At 35.4% G+C, this 18,818-nt stretch overlaps 1 protein-coding gene and 1 non-coding gene across 3 annotated transcripts; both read right to left on the bottom strand.

The window, feature by feature from the left end:
- Positions 1-18,060, bottom strand: LOC127836513 (uncharacterized). 2 transcript variants are annotated; one of them, XM_052363157.1, is made up of 6 exons: positions 17,921-18,060; positions 13,465-13,592; positions 5,297-5,512; positions 3,911-4,019; positions 1,756-1,969; positions 1-1,411 (listed from the first exon to the last, which is right to left on the bottom strand). In XM_052363157.1, the coding sequence occupies exons 3-6, from the start codon at positions 5,483-5,485 to the stop codon at positions 1,378-1,380; spliced, it is 546 nt and encodes a 181-aa protein (XP_052219117.1). In that variant the 5' UTR covers positions 5,486-5,512; positions 13,465-13,592; positions 17,921-18,060; the 3' UTR covers positions 1-1,377. The 2 variants fall into 2 exon arrangements, with proteins under 2 accessions (XP_052219117.1, XP_052219118.1); XM_052363158.1 differs by having other exon boundaries at positions 5,318-5,512.
- Positions 15,311-15,392, bottom strand: Trnas-uga (transfer RNA serine (anticodon UGA)). Its single transcript has one exon. It is a non-coding gene; the product is annotated as a tRNA-Ser (tRNA).
- Positions 18,061-18,818: the final 758 nt, after the last annotated feature.

Here is an 18,818-nt window from a genome sequence, read left to right as displayed (position 1 = left end):
TCCATATATATACTCATACCAAGTTTCAATGAAATCCGCCAAAGCACTTCCAAGATATGGCTTCGGAAACAAAAGTGATGGACGGACGGACAGACAGCCGGAAAACGCCAAAACAATATCCCTCCGCCTCTGGCCTCTGGCGGGGGATATATACTCATACTACTCGTTCCTATAGTAAAAAGCATTTTTTTTCAAGAAACAAAGGGCCCTAACTCTGGTTTTAACAGATGGAGTACACTGGCATTTGGCTTGAATCATCCTCTTATGAATATATATATTTATACTCATACGAAGTTCCAATGAAATACGCCAAAGCACTTCCAAGATATGGCTCCGGACACAAAAGTGACGGACGGACGGACAGCCGGACAACCGACAAAACAATATCCCTCTGCTTCTGGTGGGTGATATACACTCATACCAAGTTTTAATGAAATCCGCCAAAGCACTTCCAAGATATGGCTCCGGACACAAAAGTGCCTATAGTAAAAAGCATTTTTTCAAGATACAAAGGGCCATAACTCTGTTTTTAACAAATGGTATACAATGCCATTTGGCGTGCATCATCCTCTTATGCATATATATACTCATACCAAGTTTCAATGAAATCCGCCAAAGCACTTGCAAGATATGGCTCCAGACACCAAAGTGCCTATAGTAAAACGCATTTTTTCAAGATACAAAGGGCCACACCTCTGTTTTTAACAGTTTGTGTACAATGCCATTTGGCGTGCATCATCCTCTTATGCATATATATACTCATACTAAGTTTCAATGAAATCCGCCAAAGCACTTCCAAGATATGGCTCCGGACACAAAGTGCCGGACGGACGGACGGCCGGCCGGCCGGACGGACAACGCCAAAACAATATCCCGCCGCCTCTGGCGGGGGATAATAACGCCAGTAGACTGAAAATCATCGTCATGTGGTAAACCCAGGAATGCAAAAGGAAACTGCAATCACTATCGGAATCGCTATCTCTGGTCTTTCTGGAATACTTTTATTATAAGCTTGAGTAAACACTTGCCTAAGACTTTGAGTGTTAAACTTCCTTTATGTTTTTCTGTTAATTAAAGTAATAGGGTATTAAAAAATCATTAATACCTTATGTTTGTTAATTCATTGTAATGGCATATTATAGGGTTCAATTTAATCAAAAAACGTTATCAATAAACTTTGATACATCTTAGATTCAATAACTCAAATCCGACCAATAGAAGGAATCTAGTGGGGAATGATGCAAATGCCAGCATCATTACCTTTCTTTGTTATCACCACCGATCTGTTAGACTGCCCTTGATCGAATTGTTCATTCATGATGGTACATATGAAAGTTCTGGTGGTATCGATTGACTCCACTTTCTCTATGGTCAGATTTACTCCCAGTGTTGTTTTGTCCTCGCTGCATATCTAAGATTGAAACATAAGTTGATTTGATTATTGCCAAATCATATACTTTTGAAGTGCCTTATTCCGCTCAGGTCTGCGATCCCATCCAAATAAACATTATAAAGACAGCGCTTATTATTGAAGTTGTCATGGACAAAACATTTTATTTCATTACCAAGACTGACATTTTCATTCTGAAATTTTATATTCATATAAAATAATATTGTGTCTGTTTAACTCTCTTAATGTTAAAACAGGGGTAAATATATGTATATCATGTATTGGATACACATCAAATGGCCAGTTGCAGGTCTATCAAAAACATAAAATGCTTTAAAATCAATATAAATATAGTGTATTCTAACCTTTCATTTGTCACAAGATGGTATCTGTCGCTGACATCTGAAGCAGTATTGCCAAAAGTGTCCACTGACCACATAACAAACTGCACGTCACCTTGCTGGTAACACCCAAAATCGCCAGTGCAATAAAAGTGTATTTTCCCTCCATAGTCGGTAATTGTTTGGTTTTGTGGGAAAGGCTCAATGAGTATTGGTCCCCTAGCTCGTGTGTAACAATCTGCGAGGAGAATAGCACATCATTACATTGGCTATCAACTCGTATCATACATTAATATCTGCTTAATATAAAGCTGCCTGATATATGCTTAACAGGAAATTGTTGCTTCCATGAATGTTTTGAGGTACGTCATTTTACTTGTTATCAACTATAAAGTCATAAGTTTGGGTAACATAGAATCAGATTCAACAAAAAAAAACGATTTGATACCAAGCCGTAATATATTGTAGATACAAACAGGTAGAAAAAGAACAAACCCATATATTTTTTACAATATTAGGCGAAATAATTCATGATGCCTTATCAACATGTCAAACAACAAACATCATATTCATTCATACACACTAAAAATTATTCAGCATCGTAGCGGTTATATTTCATTATTTCTTTTTAATATGGATTTACCCGAAGAGGTATGTACATAATGGTTTAAAATATATATAAATCTGCACGAAAAAAATAACAACAAACTTCATATGACTTAAATGATTGAAGTACTATGGCTATGACTTATAGTGACTATTATTGTTTTATCATTGTTTTAACAATGTAAATAAACTAATATGACTTTTAGTAATTATCATTCACAGGCTATTTCCTTACCATTTTGAGAAAAAGTGCAATTTTAGGATTGGGATTTGTTTGCGCTTAAAGTCCAGTGATTTTGTAACTCTGATTTAATATCAAATTTTATTATACATAAAATAAGAAGAACAAAATCACAAAAATTATAGTTATAATTTGTTAGATTGAATTCAAATAAATTGAGAGAATTACTTTTAAAAACGTTTGGATTGATTTTTTCAAATTTGGGATGTTTTTTACAAATTCAGTTTGTGAATGTGCCCGTTTAACGGACCCATATATATGCCGGTCAAAGGTCTCGTTCATGTAAAAGTGGATATCAAATCATATGATTTATAGCAATTATCATTCATGTAACAGTGGATATCAAATCATGTGACTTGTAGCAATTATCATTCATGTAACAGTGGATATCAAATCATGTGACTTGTAGCAATTATCATTCATGTAACAGTGGATATCAAATCATATGTCTTGTAGCAATTATCATTCATGTTACAGTGGATATCAAATCATATGACTTGTAGCAATCATCATTCATGTAACAGTGGATATCAAATCAAATGACGTGTAGCAATTATCATTCATGTAACAGTGGATATCAAATCAAATGACTTGTAGCAATTATCATTCATGTAACAGTGGATATCAAATCATATGACTTATAGCAACTATTATTAATGTAACAGTTGATATCAAATCATATGACTTTTAGTAATTATAATTCATGTAACAGTGGATATTAAAACATATGACTTGTAGCAATTATCATTCAATCATTCATGTAACAGTGGATATCAAATCATATGATTAACAGTTAAAACTATTGTTGTTACACTAAATATCAACTCATAAGAATTAAACCGACTCCCATCACCTCATACAACTTATAGTGACTATCATTGATGTTAAAGTAGATATCAACTCATATCAATGATAAAAATTGGTGTAAAAGAAGATATCAACTAATATGATAAACAGTGACCATCCAAATAAATACCGACTTTTCAGCCTGCACAGGCTAATTATAGACAACTTTTTTTGCCTACAATTGATTTACATACGAGGCATTATTTACACAAAACATTCCATAAATGCGGAAAGTGTCGCCCATGATTAGCCTGTGCAAACTGCACAGGCTAAATTGGGATTAACCTTAAAGCAAATACATTCAGTCCAGTTTTCTCAGAATGAGGTTCAATTCATTATCAAGCTTAACAATGTTAAAATTCAAAATACGCAAAACACATATCATAAACTCAGTCCAAATGATCAACTGACACACAGTTCACTTACAAACCCAATCAATACCATTTTAACATGATTCAGTAGAAATAAAAAAATCAATCAACTTACGAGAGACATACAGCCGTACAGTGTGACTGAACACCACTGATCCGTTCACAACCAAGTCACACCGGAATTTTGTGTTTTGAAAATCCATGGCGTGATAAATCCTAAGCACCTGAAGTGAATTGCTTAAATAAGAATACTATAAAAAAAGTGATAATTAACCCTTTCCCTCTCAGAAGCAAAGTGAAAAAGGCTATGTGAAAACAGCATAAAACCAGAACAGCCTGCAGTCTGTGTATGCTGTTTGCTGCTCATCAGCATGTAAAGATTGGAAATGAAGCGTTTAAAACTAAAATCTAGTAAGAAAGGTCTTTAATTAAATGTTACTTTCTTAGGGACTACAAATGCGTCAAAATACGTATCAAAGTGGTAAAAGGTATATAAAATAGTCACTACCAATTTGAGAACTTCCCAGACAGACTGTGTTTGAGTTTATAATTTAATTTAAATTACATGTGTGGGCTCAATATGAATGGTCTTGCTTTAAACAGGTTAGGTATATTGAATGGCTGGGTAAATATTAAGAGGATAATACATGGCTGAGCCGAGCCGGGCAGTGAAAATCGGCCCGCAGCGAGCATAACGGCCCCAGGGCTTTAAGACCGAGGGCCGTTTGCGATTAGATTAGATTAACAAATTTAGATTTAGATTAGAAAATAGAAAAAAATAATGCTATGACAGGGTGGGGGGGGGGGGGGGAAATTATGTCTAAGAGTAAGGGCTGATATATGACAGGTCTCAAAGATGGGAAATAGATCAAGCACTGCAAAGAATTTAATCATTTTGATCAAAATACTCAATTATACATGTAAGCTCTTGGAGTAAATTATGCACAGTCACATCGTCAGAGACAATTATAGTAAGTTGTTTTTGCTTACATCTAGGCTAACAATTTGGACAAGTCACAATTAAATTCGTTATCAATAAAGGCGCGTGGTACATTATTCTCTTGGAGAGGGCTACATCATGCTTCAAAAACAGAGTCACAAAGCAGAGCCGCACAAAAATGATTAAATCAGGAGTGTTGTTTTACGTTAAAAAATCAGGTCCTTTATAAGGCACCATTCTTAATCGAAAAAAGTATATAATTTTGTCCAAATGGGAACCTAAAAATTCCCAATTAAAGGTTTCCCAAATTATTTGTATAATTTGTTTTTACGATATCAACTATTTTCTTATCTCCCATCCAGCTTTATAACTTGAACCTTAGTAAATATAAAACTGAGACAACTCTTTTTCTCAATTTTGAAGATCTTTTTCGCAAAACAACAACAACACTAATTACCCAATTTTAGTCAAAACACTATGAATGTTCCTAATCAAAAGGGACCGGGCCCATTTCCCAAAATGGTTTAAAAAAACGGTATAGAATGGTTCGTTACCCAATACCTTAAGATATAATAAGAATACCCATCTGGTCATCCTCTTCTGTGTGGGGTTCTTCTGTGCCCGTGGAGTCAGGGTGTTAAGGTTTCTAGGCCGGGCCCTCGTCCAGGATATACCACTGAATGGATTGGACACCAGTGGCGCAGCAGAGCAAGGGTTTGGACGCTCCGTAGTTGATGTACTCCACCACATTCAGCTCTTGGGTGAAGTTCGCAGGATCTTGTATAAGAAAATAAACATCCCAGTGGGGCTGTCAGAAAACTGGCCTGCTGCACGTTATGAGTTAACAGCAAACATTCAAGCACTTTGCAGAGTGCATAAAATGGTTAGAGAATTTCATTCATGAAGACATTGACATTATGTGGAAATCAGATATGGAATTTAAAAATGCAATCATTTTGAAATAGAGTCAATACCAAAGTAAAAATACTACATAAAATTAGTAAAATCAAAATTGGAAAATTCAAGCACATGCATACATTGCCATGCTGTGAAGGTCAGTTAGCTTAAAAGCTTTGATGCCATTACACAAAACCTTATAGACCATACTCCGGCAGAAGAGTGGCCATATTTAACTAAACTCGAAATTAGATAGTATAGTAAATGATAAAGTGTAACGTTTTTTGTTAGGGGATATGCTACTGAGAAAGAATCCAAATGATGCCTGGCTGGCATCTTTGGGGGTTACGAGAAATTCAAGAGGGCGTCCAAGATGGCGGCCATTTTCAGTCTGATTTGTTTAAACAAAAGAAATGCATTATTGTATGTATTTTAATGTAATTTGTATACAGTTAAACATGTTAAATATGAACAAAGAAATGCAAAGGTGTGTGATATAAACAACCAAGAGTGCCAAACTGTAACAAGATACGCCCGTTTGAAGGTTTTGGACAACTTGATAACTTTACCATGACCCATATTTGAATTTAACCTACGTATTATCTAGCCACAACTTCTGACAAAACTTGGTGAAGATCAGATAAAAACTACTTTAATTAGAGAGTGGACACCATGTTTAATGCTTGAAATGCACTAAGTGACCTTGTGACCTGGATTTTGACCCGACAAAACCCATATTTGAACTTACCCTAGATATCATTAGGACACAACTTTTAACCAAGTTTGGTGAAGATTGGATGAAAACTACTTCAATTAGAGAGCGAAAACCATGCTAAATTCTTGAAATGCACTAAGTGAACCCATGGCCTTGTTTTTGACCCGGCATGACCCATATTCGAACTTGACCTAGATATTGTATTGATACAACTTCTGTCCAAATTTGATGAAGATCAGATGAAAACAACTTCAATTAGATAGCGGACACCATGCTTTATCATTGAAATGAACTTAGTGACACCGTGACTAAGTTTTTGACCCAGCATGACCCATATTCAAACTTGTCCTAGATATTGTCTAGATACAACTTTTGACCAAGTTTGGTGAAGATCGGATGAGAACTATTTGAATTAGAGAGTGGACATTTCTGTGGACGCCGCACGACAGTTCGCCCGCCCGCCCGCCACCAAGGGTGAAACTATAATACGTCCTGTTTTCAAAACAATAAACAAATAATAAAGATAGCGTACGAAATGGCTCCCAGAATCGATTTTTCTGTTCGAAAAAAATTCACATAAAAATTGTCTCTAAGACAATTTAGTAGCAATGGAGTGTTTTATAAGTGTTCAATGAATTCAATTAATTCCAATAATGCATATACATAGTATAGTATTACAAGAACATATCGACCTAATCCTGACCATTGGAGTAAACGTGTGGACAGTAACATCAACTGCGTCAAAGGTATAATTTCTGTTATGAAAATACACCACTGTCATAAAAAGCATATTATATATCAATTGAAACACCATAAATCTTATAATTCAACGTTTGTTCATCAAGGTTATGATAAGGTGACATTTGTTCAAACATCATGGTATAACATAGTATTTATACTAGTTAAGCTCATGTTGGGTGTTATGTAACGCAATATACAAATATTCTCCATCTTTCCGTCCTCATGGACAAATTAAGTTAACTCATGGGCATGTTTTGTCTGATCATTGTTTAATCGTATTATGTCAAGCTGAATCTATAATTGACAAGCGCAAAAGATAGTACATGAGTGTCGTGCTTTTTACACGAGCACCCAAGTGTTGAACATTGAATATCGCTTATACACCCACATTTTATTATTTTAACAATGAGTGTAGCTTAAGCAACATTTGATGCTACTGTAATGGGTAAAGGGGTGTAAATCGCATGGATTCAGATCGGGTGGGCGGACTGCATCGTATGCGTGTTTCTATTAACACGCCTGTATGTGAACACGTTTCACTTTTGCATAGAATGCTTCCGTGGTAAGCGACAAGCTGGCTAGCGATTGCAAAGCCTTACTCGACTTCCCTACCCTGGATGCACAAGGTTCTGTCTTGTAAGTTGTAATACTTATTTTCTCTATATCATTATTTCCATAGCAATCTGAGAAAAATATTCCTTCACATTTTCGTTCATACAAACTGTCATATCGCCTAACAGTCTGATGGAGTTCCCCGCGTTCAGCAGCTGCATACATGTTCCCTCACAGATACCAAACTATCCTTCCACCTTATTGCATCCAATCAGCTGTTGTTTGTTCTCATTGACACCTAGTATTATATTATGTTGTGGTACAGAAATGTCACCTGTTAGATCGACACCCTTTCGACATTGGCTTGTCTAACTGGCCTCGCCACTCTTTGATGCTGAACCCTATGATCCGGCAAAACATTACGTAGACATCGCATTTATTCAGATGATTCTTATATTATGCTTAAAGTTGTCAATATAGTCATGAACGATGTCAATATAGTCATGTATCTGTCCGTCTAAGGGCCAATGAAATACACAAAGGGAATCAGATGCATATATTAATTAACATGTGATCTGGCTGCAATGTGCCGCTCACACACTTTTATTGATTCTTCAGCATCTATTTGTTTTTTTCCTATTCTGAGTTCCGTTTTCAGTTAACATAGCATTGGGTACTGGAGTCAATACATCGTTTTGTATATGGTTATTATCAACTTCCCTATAATAAGCTTGTCAGTAAATCATGCTTGAATTAATCAGATTGACGTCAAACACTTTTGTGTCTGCACCCCTAATGTGCTTCAAGACACAACCTTGGTTTCAACCTTTTTAGAAATTGACCCATAAATACTCTGCGGCCATGAGTTTTCTTATGCCATCATTTGGGGTTTACCAATACCTTTTGTTTGGTCAACATTATCAGACTTTGGCGCTATTGTTCTTGTCACAATATTCACTCGACTGTGTGGATACTTTCTTGGATCTAACGAATCAATACATTCTGTCAACTTTCTCAAAATACTTGATTTATCCTAAGCATCTGCATTAATTTCTCTCAGATCTTGTCTATCCTGTTGCAAAAATATGCAGGCTCAAACTCAAAACCTTGAGATATTCTGGTTGAAGTGATGAACCTATTATTCTCTTTTTGTCATGGCCATATCTAAAACAAGCTGTTTCTTTTAACATGTCGCCCCATATGGCATTCCATACCTCCGGAAAATGTTTCATGACATGCTCATCCTTTAAGAACTTGTCTTGCGCTTAGATAATAGAGGTCGTATCTCAAGTAGTTTGGATGTGCAGGAGCAATAGGCATGGTGTCATGAACTTAACTGATGCCAAGTGCAGCGACCAAACACATTTTCTTTCTGCTCGAACATACATCATTATAAGAAGTCATGCCTAAATCGAACAATCACCCAACAATTTAGACGTGCGACTGGCGCATGCTATACATGTACTGTTAAGATACGTTTCTAGATCATCATATCTCTGACAAGTATTCTTAGTGAATACCTTGTGCGGCAATTCCTCTTTCAATATTCGCAATGCCCTTAGATTCTGTGCATAGTTCTCCCATTAAGGAGTTTGGGGATTCCAGCAAATGTAGACTCAAGCAGCACTCCCAAACCATTACTTGCAATAAGCGTGCCCACTGACCCAACAAGTAATCTTTAAACACGCTTCACTCATCAAATGAAAGTAACGTTGGTTAACTGTTATTTAATGTTTATAAAACATAATTAAAAATTATAATTAATTCATTCGCGTAGTTCAAGCTTACCCGATGTAAATCAAACAGCTGTAAATCATTTGCTCTTAACGAATATGTGTACATGATGTGTGTACCTAGTGTTTAAGCAGTTCTTTTGTATGTTAATAATGGGTTCTTAGTTTCCCTGTCAATAATCTCGTATTGTTAAGGTAAAATAATACATTTAAGGGCTTTAAGTTGATGATGCTGAATGGTCTTTAAAACTAACATTCAGAAATAGAAGTATCTCAGTTTTAATTATAGCATGAAATTTCGGTTCAATGTAGTGGAAATGGAATTTTAATTGCAACTATTTGCATAATCGACCATATTGGCAGCCATCTTGCATATAATCTTAAATTGATTCACTTTCAAAACAGTAACCATCCTACATGTAACATCATTCTATTAAAGGCTGAACAGATCCAAAAACAATGAAAAAGTCATAATTATATTACAATATTCGTTAAAATGATGAAAACGGCAGCCATCTTGGACGCCATCTTGGATTTCTAATAAATCCCAAAGATAGTAGCCCAGCATCATTTGGATTCTTCATCAGTAGCATATTCCCTAACACAAAACACTTGAACATTTACTATACATCACAATGTGGGGTATATGTCATTTTCTGCCGGACAACCAGGGTTTATTGACCATAATTCGAACACTACACGCGACTTGTTTTCAATAGACAAAGAAGGAAATCAAGTGTGGGTTATTCTGCAATTATTATGGGCGGAGCTGTATGTTTTGAACATAGTTCCGAATAAATAACGAAAATATTGCAGTAAAATGCACGTGCTAAAACCCGCTCTAAAAGAAATGTAATACATGTAGCATGTATATAAATGTAATGAAACAACAAATTGTATATTTGGTGATAAGTGGCATAACCACGCCTACACAGAATGTTATTTATTAGGAAACGTTATTAAGAAAACATTTATAGCATGTCAGCTTTTCAGTAGCATCAATGAAAACGATTACATATTTTTGTACAATTCAATGACGTCACTAAATAGTGAACTTTGTACTAAGAAGGGCGGAGTATTGAAAAATATAGTTCACGTCCAACAGCTTGAACCAAGTCAATCAGAATCGTGTTTGAATCGAAATAATATTTTAATATATTTTCTATGATGGTTTGTTGTCGAATAATCCACAGTAAGGAGTATAGATGTGTGCTATCAAATCACTCGTGCTTCGCATTCGTTATTTAATTCATATGCATCTAAACTCCTTGCTGTGGGTTATTCGACAACAAACCATGATAGAAAAATATTATGTCTTTAACAAAACTTTCAAGACCCATCCTGAGCATTTCCAACTTACTTGCTTTCACTGTAGTCTGAAGGCGCCTTTATCATGTGTAGGCTGACTTGGGACTATAATTCTACCTGCTTTACCAACATTAGGCTTGTTTGTTTTTTAAAGAAAATGTAATGTAGCCCTCATAATATATAATGCTTTCATAAATGTGAGAATTATATTGTCCATAGTCCATAACTTGGTAAAAAAGGGACCGCAACAAAATTCACACTTCATATGTAAGTCATTGAGGAAGACTCCCATACCAAAAATCAGCTCAATATCTGAAAGCATTTCGTAAAATACATAAGGCAAACGGTTATTAAAGATAACATTATTAAATCCAAGGCACATAACTACCCCAAAAATCAAAGTCCAAGGCCAATAACTTCATCAAAAGTCAATGGTCCAGATAAAACTCACACTTCATCTATAAGTCATGCAGTTAGACTCACATACCATTAATCAACTTCTGAAAGCGTTGTGTAAAAGACCTCTGTAAAACAAAATATTTTGAAGTACACTTCACATAACTTCGCATAAAATAATGGACTGGAACAAACTCACACTTCATCTTCGCATCATGTTGGTAGACTAACATTCTAAAAATAAGCCCAATATCTGAAAGCGTTGGGTAAAAAACTCTGGAAAAAAGAATGCCGGACAAAATAATGATGGACGATGTGACTGCTATTTGTCATCCCATATTAGCCACTGCAGTCCGCAGTCAGGGACAACACATTCCGCTTTCATGGAAATTTTTGTTTAAAGAAATCTCTAAATAGAAATCACTTCTTAACAAAAATCCAGTCTAGGCATCCATTTACATCCATGATTAGCCTGTGCACACTGTACAGCAAGGCCAAGTTACTCAGGAGTTTTCATTTCTGTTTTGTTTTTAATGACTTAAAACTTAAAATATCCTAGCTGCTTCCAGGCTGGATATGCGCAAGGAAGTCTAAAATTCTTGTGTCCCAGACAAACGCATGACTGAACTTGTTACCTCAAGAGGGTTTTTTTCACCATTTTTGGATTGGGGCCAGGCCCCTTTGGATTGGGAAAATAAGCGGCCTTTTGATTTAAATTCGGAAATTAGTATTGTTGTCTTGGTAAAAAAGTGCTTCAGAAATGAGAATACAAGTGTTTTCAGCATTATTTACAGTAAGGTTGAACGTATATGGAAGGGCGATGAACAAAATATTGGGATCTAATAAACAAGAGGGCCTGAAAGGCCCGAAGTCGCTCACCTGAGATAAAAAGAAATGACCGGTTCTTTGCGCAGGTTAATGTAAGATAGCTTTGTTCCCAATAGTTTAAGTACACATAGAAACTGATTCCGATTGAAACTGTTCCAAAAATAAGTAAGTTAAATAGTAAGTTGAGAAACATAAAACTTATAAAAATTGGAATCATCTTCATCGCTGTTCTTTAATAAACTATCTTAGATGTTGGTCAATTTCCCAAATGTACACTTCTAGAAACTATCTTCAATGTCCAAAATATTAATAAATTACCAGTAACGCAGATTCTTTAAGCAGTAAAAAAATTGTTTTCGGGATGCTGATAACCCTCAGGCTAGAACAATAATAGTCAACATCCAAGAATATACTTCAATACATCTTTTCTGGGCCTATCTCAATTTGAATTAGCTTGTACATAGTCTAAGAGTAGTGTTGAGATTTTGATTGACAGATAAGGATCAATGTTCTGACCAAATTTCATGAAGATTGGACCAAAAGTGTGACTTCTAGAGTGTTCACATGTTTTCGCTATATGCATATAGAGAAAACTGCCCCGCCCCCTGGCGGCCATGTTTTTTCACCAATCTAGACCATTTTCAAACTCGTCTGAGATATCAATGAAAACAATGTTTTGACCAAGTTTCATGATGATTGAACAAAAATTGTGACTTCTAGAGTGTTCACAATGTTTCGCTGTAGCCATATAAGGATTACTGACCCACCCCCTGGCGGCCATGTTTTTCAAGGGACCGAAACCATTTTTGAACTCAACCAACATATCATTAAGACGAACATTTTGACAAATTTACATGAAGATTGGGCATCAAATGTGAGTTCTACAGTGTTCACAATGTGTTTTCTTTGTTTGACCTAGTGAACTAGTTTTTGACCCAGCATGTCCCAGTTTCGAACTCAGTCGAGGTATCAATGGGACAAATGTTCTGACCAAGTTTCACGAATATCGGACAATAAATGTGGCATATGGAGTGGTCATAACTCTAAATGTTGACGCCGCACGACGCACGACGGACAAAAGGCGATTACAAAAGCTTACTATGAGCACGTTGTGCTCAGGTGAGCTAAAATTATGAATAATTTTTTTATATACTGTTTGTCCATTAGGAATGGGGCCGACTACCGGACCGGATTTTGAATGAAACAAGAGATGTGTTTGTCAGAAACAAATTGCCCCTTAATGCGCTGCTTTGAAATAAAATTTCAATATCTCATTTGGCAGGTTTAGAAATTATCTCCCTTTTTAAGCTTATTACTTCCCTTTGATTGTATTTTTTACTATTGACCTTGAAGTATGACCTTGATATTGACCTTTTACCACTCAAAATGTGCAGCTTCATGAGATTCGCATGCATGTCAAATATCAAGTTGCTATCTTCAATATTGCAAAAGTTATGGCCAATCTAAAAGTTTTCAAGCGGACGGACAGATGGACAGACTGACGGACAACAGTTCAACTGCTATATGCCACCATACCGGGAGCATAAACAATACTGTACCTGTTCTACTTGAAGGTCCACAGATTCGGCCAGACACTTGCCAGAATGGCAGCAGTAGAGCCAGAACGCCAAGGGCTTATAACTGGGTTTCCCATCGATTCATGCTGGGCATGCTGAGCGTCCATACACTAAATCATATTTAATAGAAAAACATTCAAAATAGAAAAAAAAATTGTTCAGTGTTATAGTATGCTGTCACTTAAAACATACCCGATTACATTATAATCACCCCATTGAAGCAAAAAGGTACCATGCGACATTGACAAAAAAGGCACATGGTCCTTTTTTGCACCAATGGGGCGATTATGAAATTGTGTTCACCATGTGATAACAAGAGGCCTATGAAGGCCCATAATAACTCACCCCTGTTCAAGAAGTACTGTCATGGTATATGTAATCAGGGTGCAGGATCTTGTTACTTTGTCGCAACCGGTAAGTGGTGCTTTTTTCAAATAACTTTATAAAACAATTTTTCTTAAGAATTTTAACTAGTGCATACAAGACAGATTTTGATGCCGCTTATGGAAACGTGAAATACATCAAAAATTCTTTATTTAATGAGCATGACATTGTATTCTTGTTTAAAAATTATATGTGAACTAAGTTCATTTATACAGTTCCGCTTCACACAACGTGAAATAGTGTCACCAATTTCAGACGTTTGCACAAACTGACAGAAAAACTGTCTTTAATGCACTAAAGATTTGTGCAAATGAATTTCAACAACTTGAGATATTTGCAAAAATAAAGTTCTTAACGGTGTGTTTACATTTTGTCCAGCCCGTGTGTAAACCCACGAAAACCCGTTGATTCTGCACCCTGGTAATGGTGTCTAAAAACACATGATTGACTGAGCCCATTTCACTGGGATGATTAAGAAACAAGACACACATCCGCTGTACTCTGAGAAAACCCGGCTTAATGCATGTCCATAAAGTATTGTACTTGTGTATTAGGCACAGGCTAACAAATGACCACACTATACTCCTAGACTGGATATCTGTTTAGAAGAAATTTCTTTAAAATGAAAAATTTCATAAAAAATGGAAAGTGTCATCCCTGATAAGCTGATTAGACTTTAGAGACAATACTGTACACACATGAATTTACAGCTGCAATTACAGCTTATTTAATTGTATATTAAGGTAGAGTCACGGTAATGGGCACCTTTCTAAATATAATCCAATTTATAATTTTCTTAATCAGCATCATTTCACTGAACAACATGCACATTTTAGGTAGGCTTTCCATGCTTTAAAAAAAAATAATACTGATTTTGTCAAAACCACCCCTACGCTCGGCTTTTGTCTAGTTTATTTGCACCCCTGGGGTATATGAAAGTTCCATAATTCATCCAGATTTCCAAATATGGGCATGCAGTTGGTGTGTACATATGCAGTAAATGTGTTTAAAGTTTAAACACGGTTAAATAAGTATTCTTTTACAGACATTTATTTTGTATTACTTATCTATGGAAGACCGCCATAATATGTAAGTGGTTTCAGCCAAGAAGAAATTGGGTTGGTTGAAAACAAAGTGTCATAAAATTCAAAATATTATCATTTAAGTAATATTTTGAACTTAGTTATTATAGATACACAATATACAGCAAAAATACCAAGCAAAAGACAGATTTACCGTTTACTTTTTGAAATAAAAATGCAACACACATGATTCGTATTTTCCCAACAGTAAATCGCCCAATTTAGCCATAACGTTGTTTTAAGTTTACAAATTGAAGAATGTGCATAAAAATTGCAACATATTTAACAATAAACATAGCTTATATGCTATATGAAATCAAATCACGTTAGACAAAAAATAAAAACGTGTCACAAAAAGTATGCGTTGTCGGCAGGATACGAACCTGCACGGGAAAATCCCAAAAGATTTCAAGTCTATCGCCTTAACCACTCGGCTACGGCAACTTAACACAGTCTCTTTAATCTTTGAAGAAATCGCTGAAAATCATTACAGTGGCTCTACCTTAAGGATTTTAGTAGAGGGTCATCAAAAGAACAATTTTGGAAACTTTATTTTGAAATGCAGTATGTTGTATTGTATATCATCAGGAACATTCCTTTTAAATTTGACAAAAAAGTGCTATAAGAAGTTATTTGAGACTTATTCTTGGGAAGCTGGGCTAAATGCATATGCATAATGTCCAATATTAGCCTGTGCATAACACACAGGCTAATATGGGATGTCACTTTCCTCTTTTATGGATTTTTTAAAAGAAAGTTTCTTCTTAGCAAACCCCAGATTAAGCAGGAAGTGTCTGTCCACATTAGCCTGTGCAGACTGCACAATTTCATTAAGCCCAGTTTTCCCCCAAAACAATGCTTTTCAATTTCCATTTCCAAACTGTTTGTTCATGCTAAACTGATATAATTTACCCTTTATTGAACCCATTAGAACGCGTATGGTTAAACACAAACTTATTAAATTGTGCAAAATCTCCAAACTTCCAAACCAGAGGGTGAAATCACGTGACAAACAAGATGGCAATGTCCATTTTCAGACACAGTGTGGGTTTTTTCACAATTTTGGGAATGGGACCTGGTCCTTTTGGATTGGGAAAAATCGCGGCATTATGAATTAAATTTGGAAATTATTGTTTTTGTTGTTTTGCTAACAAATATTTCAACAGTGAGTATACAAGTGTTTTAAAATTTATAATTACCGAGGTTTAACTTATAGAGCTGGATGAAATATGAATTCAATTTTGAGAGAGAGAAAAAAAACAATTAGGGGTAGGAGGGTTACATTTAATAGGGAATTGTTAGGTCCCATTTGGGAAAATTATATACTTTTTTATATTGGGAATTGGGGCCTGAATTTCGAATGGAAAAAACCTGCAGGCATGTATTTTTGCGATTTTTACCCTTTATTACTTTCATTAATTAATAAAATACCGCTAACTTTCCAGCCATATCGGCAAAAAAGATATAAGCGTTAATATCGCATTAATATTTGCTCTCTATCTCGGCTTTACTCGCTATGAAAGTTTTAAGCGGGTCACAAAATTACAACTCCCACTTAGAAAATTTGCAGCGAGTTTAGTTGAGATAAAGAGGGAATATTAATATATAATAAATGATAATCACTCGCTGATATCAATGGAAAGACAGCGACACTTAAATAATCAATACAAGTAATAAAGTGTTTAAAACGGCGAAAAATACCTGTCTTGGCATGGACATCGCCATCTTGTTTTTACGTAATTACACCCTCTGCAAATGGAAAGTGATTGATCATGTTTGCTTGCCAAGTTGTTGAGTTATTTTCAATGATTATGCAGACACAGTAAATCACTCTTAATAAGTCTCTTTCTGGCAAAATTGTGCTTCGTGCGAGTGTGAATCATCCCAGACTAGCCTGTGCCTTCTGCGCACAGGGACCACACCTTCGGCCTTGTATGGCAATTTTAATTTAAAGGAATTATCATCGTTTAAAGGAGAAAAGTGTCATCCCTGATTACCCTGTGCAGACTTAACAGGATAATATGAAATGACACACACATGCATTAAGCACATAATTCCCATGCAGACTTAACAGGATAATATGAAATGACACACACATGCATTAAGCACATAATTCCCATGCAGACTTAACAGGATAATATGAAATGACACACACATGCATTAAGCACATAATTCCCAATGCAGACTTAACAGGATAATATGAAATGACACACACATGCATTAAGCACATAATTCCCATGCAGACTAAACAGGAAAATATGAAATGACAAACACACATGCATTAAGCACATAATTCCCATGCAGACTTAACAGGATAATATGAAATGACACACACATGCATTAAGCACATAATTCCCATGAAGACTTAACAGGATAATATGAAATGACACACACATGCATTAAGCACATAATTCCCTTGCAGACTTAACAGGATAATATGAAATGACACACACATGCATTAAGCACATAATTCCCATGCAGACTTAACAGGATAATATGAAATGACAAACACACATGCATTAAGCACATAATTCCCATGAAGACTTAACAGGATAATATGAAATGACACACACATGCATTAAGCACATAATTCCCATGCAGACTTAACAGGATAATATGAAATGACACACACATGCATTAAGCACATAATTCACATGCAGACTTAACAGGATACTATGAAATGACACACACATGCATTAAGCACATAATTCCCATGCAGACTTAACAGGATATTATAAAATGACACACACATGCATTAAGCACATAATTCCCAGAACGAGGCTCAGTTGCATGTTAATTGCAATAAGCGCTAATTGATGAGCTGAACACACAAAACAAAAACTACGGAAAAATCATATATTTATCACATAATTATATAATGGTAAAATTAAAAAAAAAAATCTTTACTTTGAATTTGCATGCTTTTAAAATGTGCACATTTAAAAACATGTATACATATTGTTATCACTTACATTGAAAAAGAATCACCACCCTGATAACCATAAGTCACTCTTAAACAATAACATTCTTAAAACACTTAACACAAAAATCATCACATATTGCTTATAATGAATCACAGAGCGAATGTCAATGAATGTATTGCAATAAAACAGTTAATTTTAACACAGATGCTTGGTTGAAATGACTTCAGCACTTAAATCATTTCCTATTCAACTTCAGAACACAATCACGGGCTAGCCAGTGATATTTTCCAAAGGGATGATCTAACCATATGACATACATGTACGAAACACATTGTTTAACATTTGACAACCGTATGCTGGGCTGTATTGCCTTTGATACTTTATGAAGAGTTCTTATACTGATTAGTATTTAAAATGTTGTAGTTTTCAAACATTATGATTTACAGATGAAATTCCTTTATTTACATGCAACATTTCCACTTGTATTAATTGGAAAAGGGGACTTTTCTTCGTTCAAATGGTGTGTGGTTGGCTTTATGATCTGCCCTAGGCAGTTTCAATAATAAAGCATCTATTTTGTATCTACCTAATCAAGGTCTGGTCTATTTTTATCCTGTTGATCTTATGTTCAAATCTAAAATTCAAATTAATCTGACTTAGTAAAACTTTAACCCATAAATACCCACTTAGAAGCAAAGTGAAAATGGCTAGGTGTAAGCAGCATAAAACCAGAACAGCCTGCAAGTTATTCGCAGTCTGTTTAGGTTTTATGCTGTTTGCTGCTTATCAGTATCTAAGGATTAGAAATGAAGACTTCATATAACATGTAGTAAGAATGGTCTTTAATTAAATTTTAGTTGGTGTATTACGATTGGTTGATTAGACACGAGATCTTTCTCACCTAGGATTCCGGACAAAATCGGTAGCGTTCATGTGTATTATCAAA

Source organism: Dreissena polymorpha, chromosome 6 (genome assembly GCF_020536995.1).
Source record: "Dreissena polymorpha isolate Duluth1 chromosome 6, UMN_Dpol_1.0, whole genome shotgun sequence".
In the NCBI taxonomy this organism is placed as follows: domain Eukaryota; kingdom Metazoa; phylum Mollusca; class Bivalvia; order Myida; family Dreissenidae; genus Dreissena; species Dreissena polymorpha.
The sequence above is the reverse complement of the archived record's forward strand: the minus strand, read 5'-3'. Positions and strand labels throughout refer to the sequence as shown.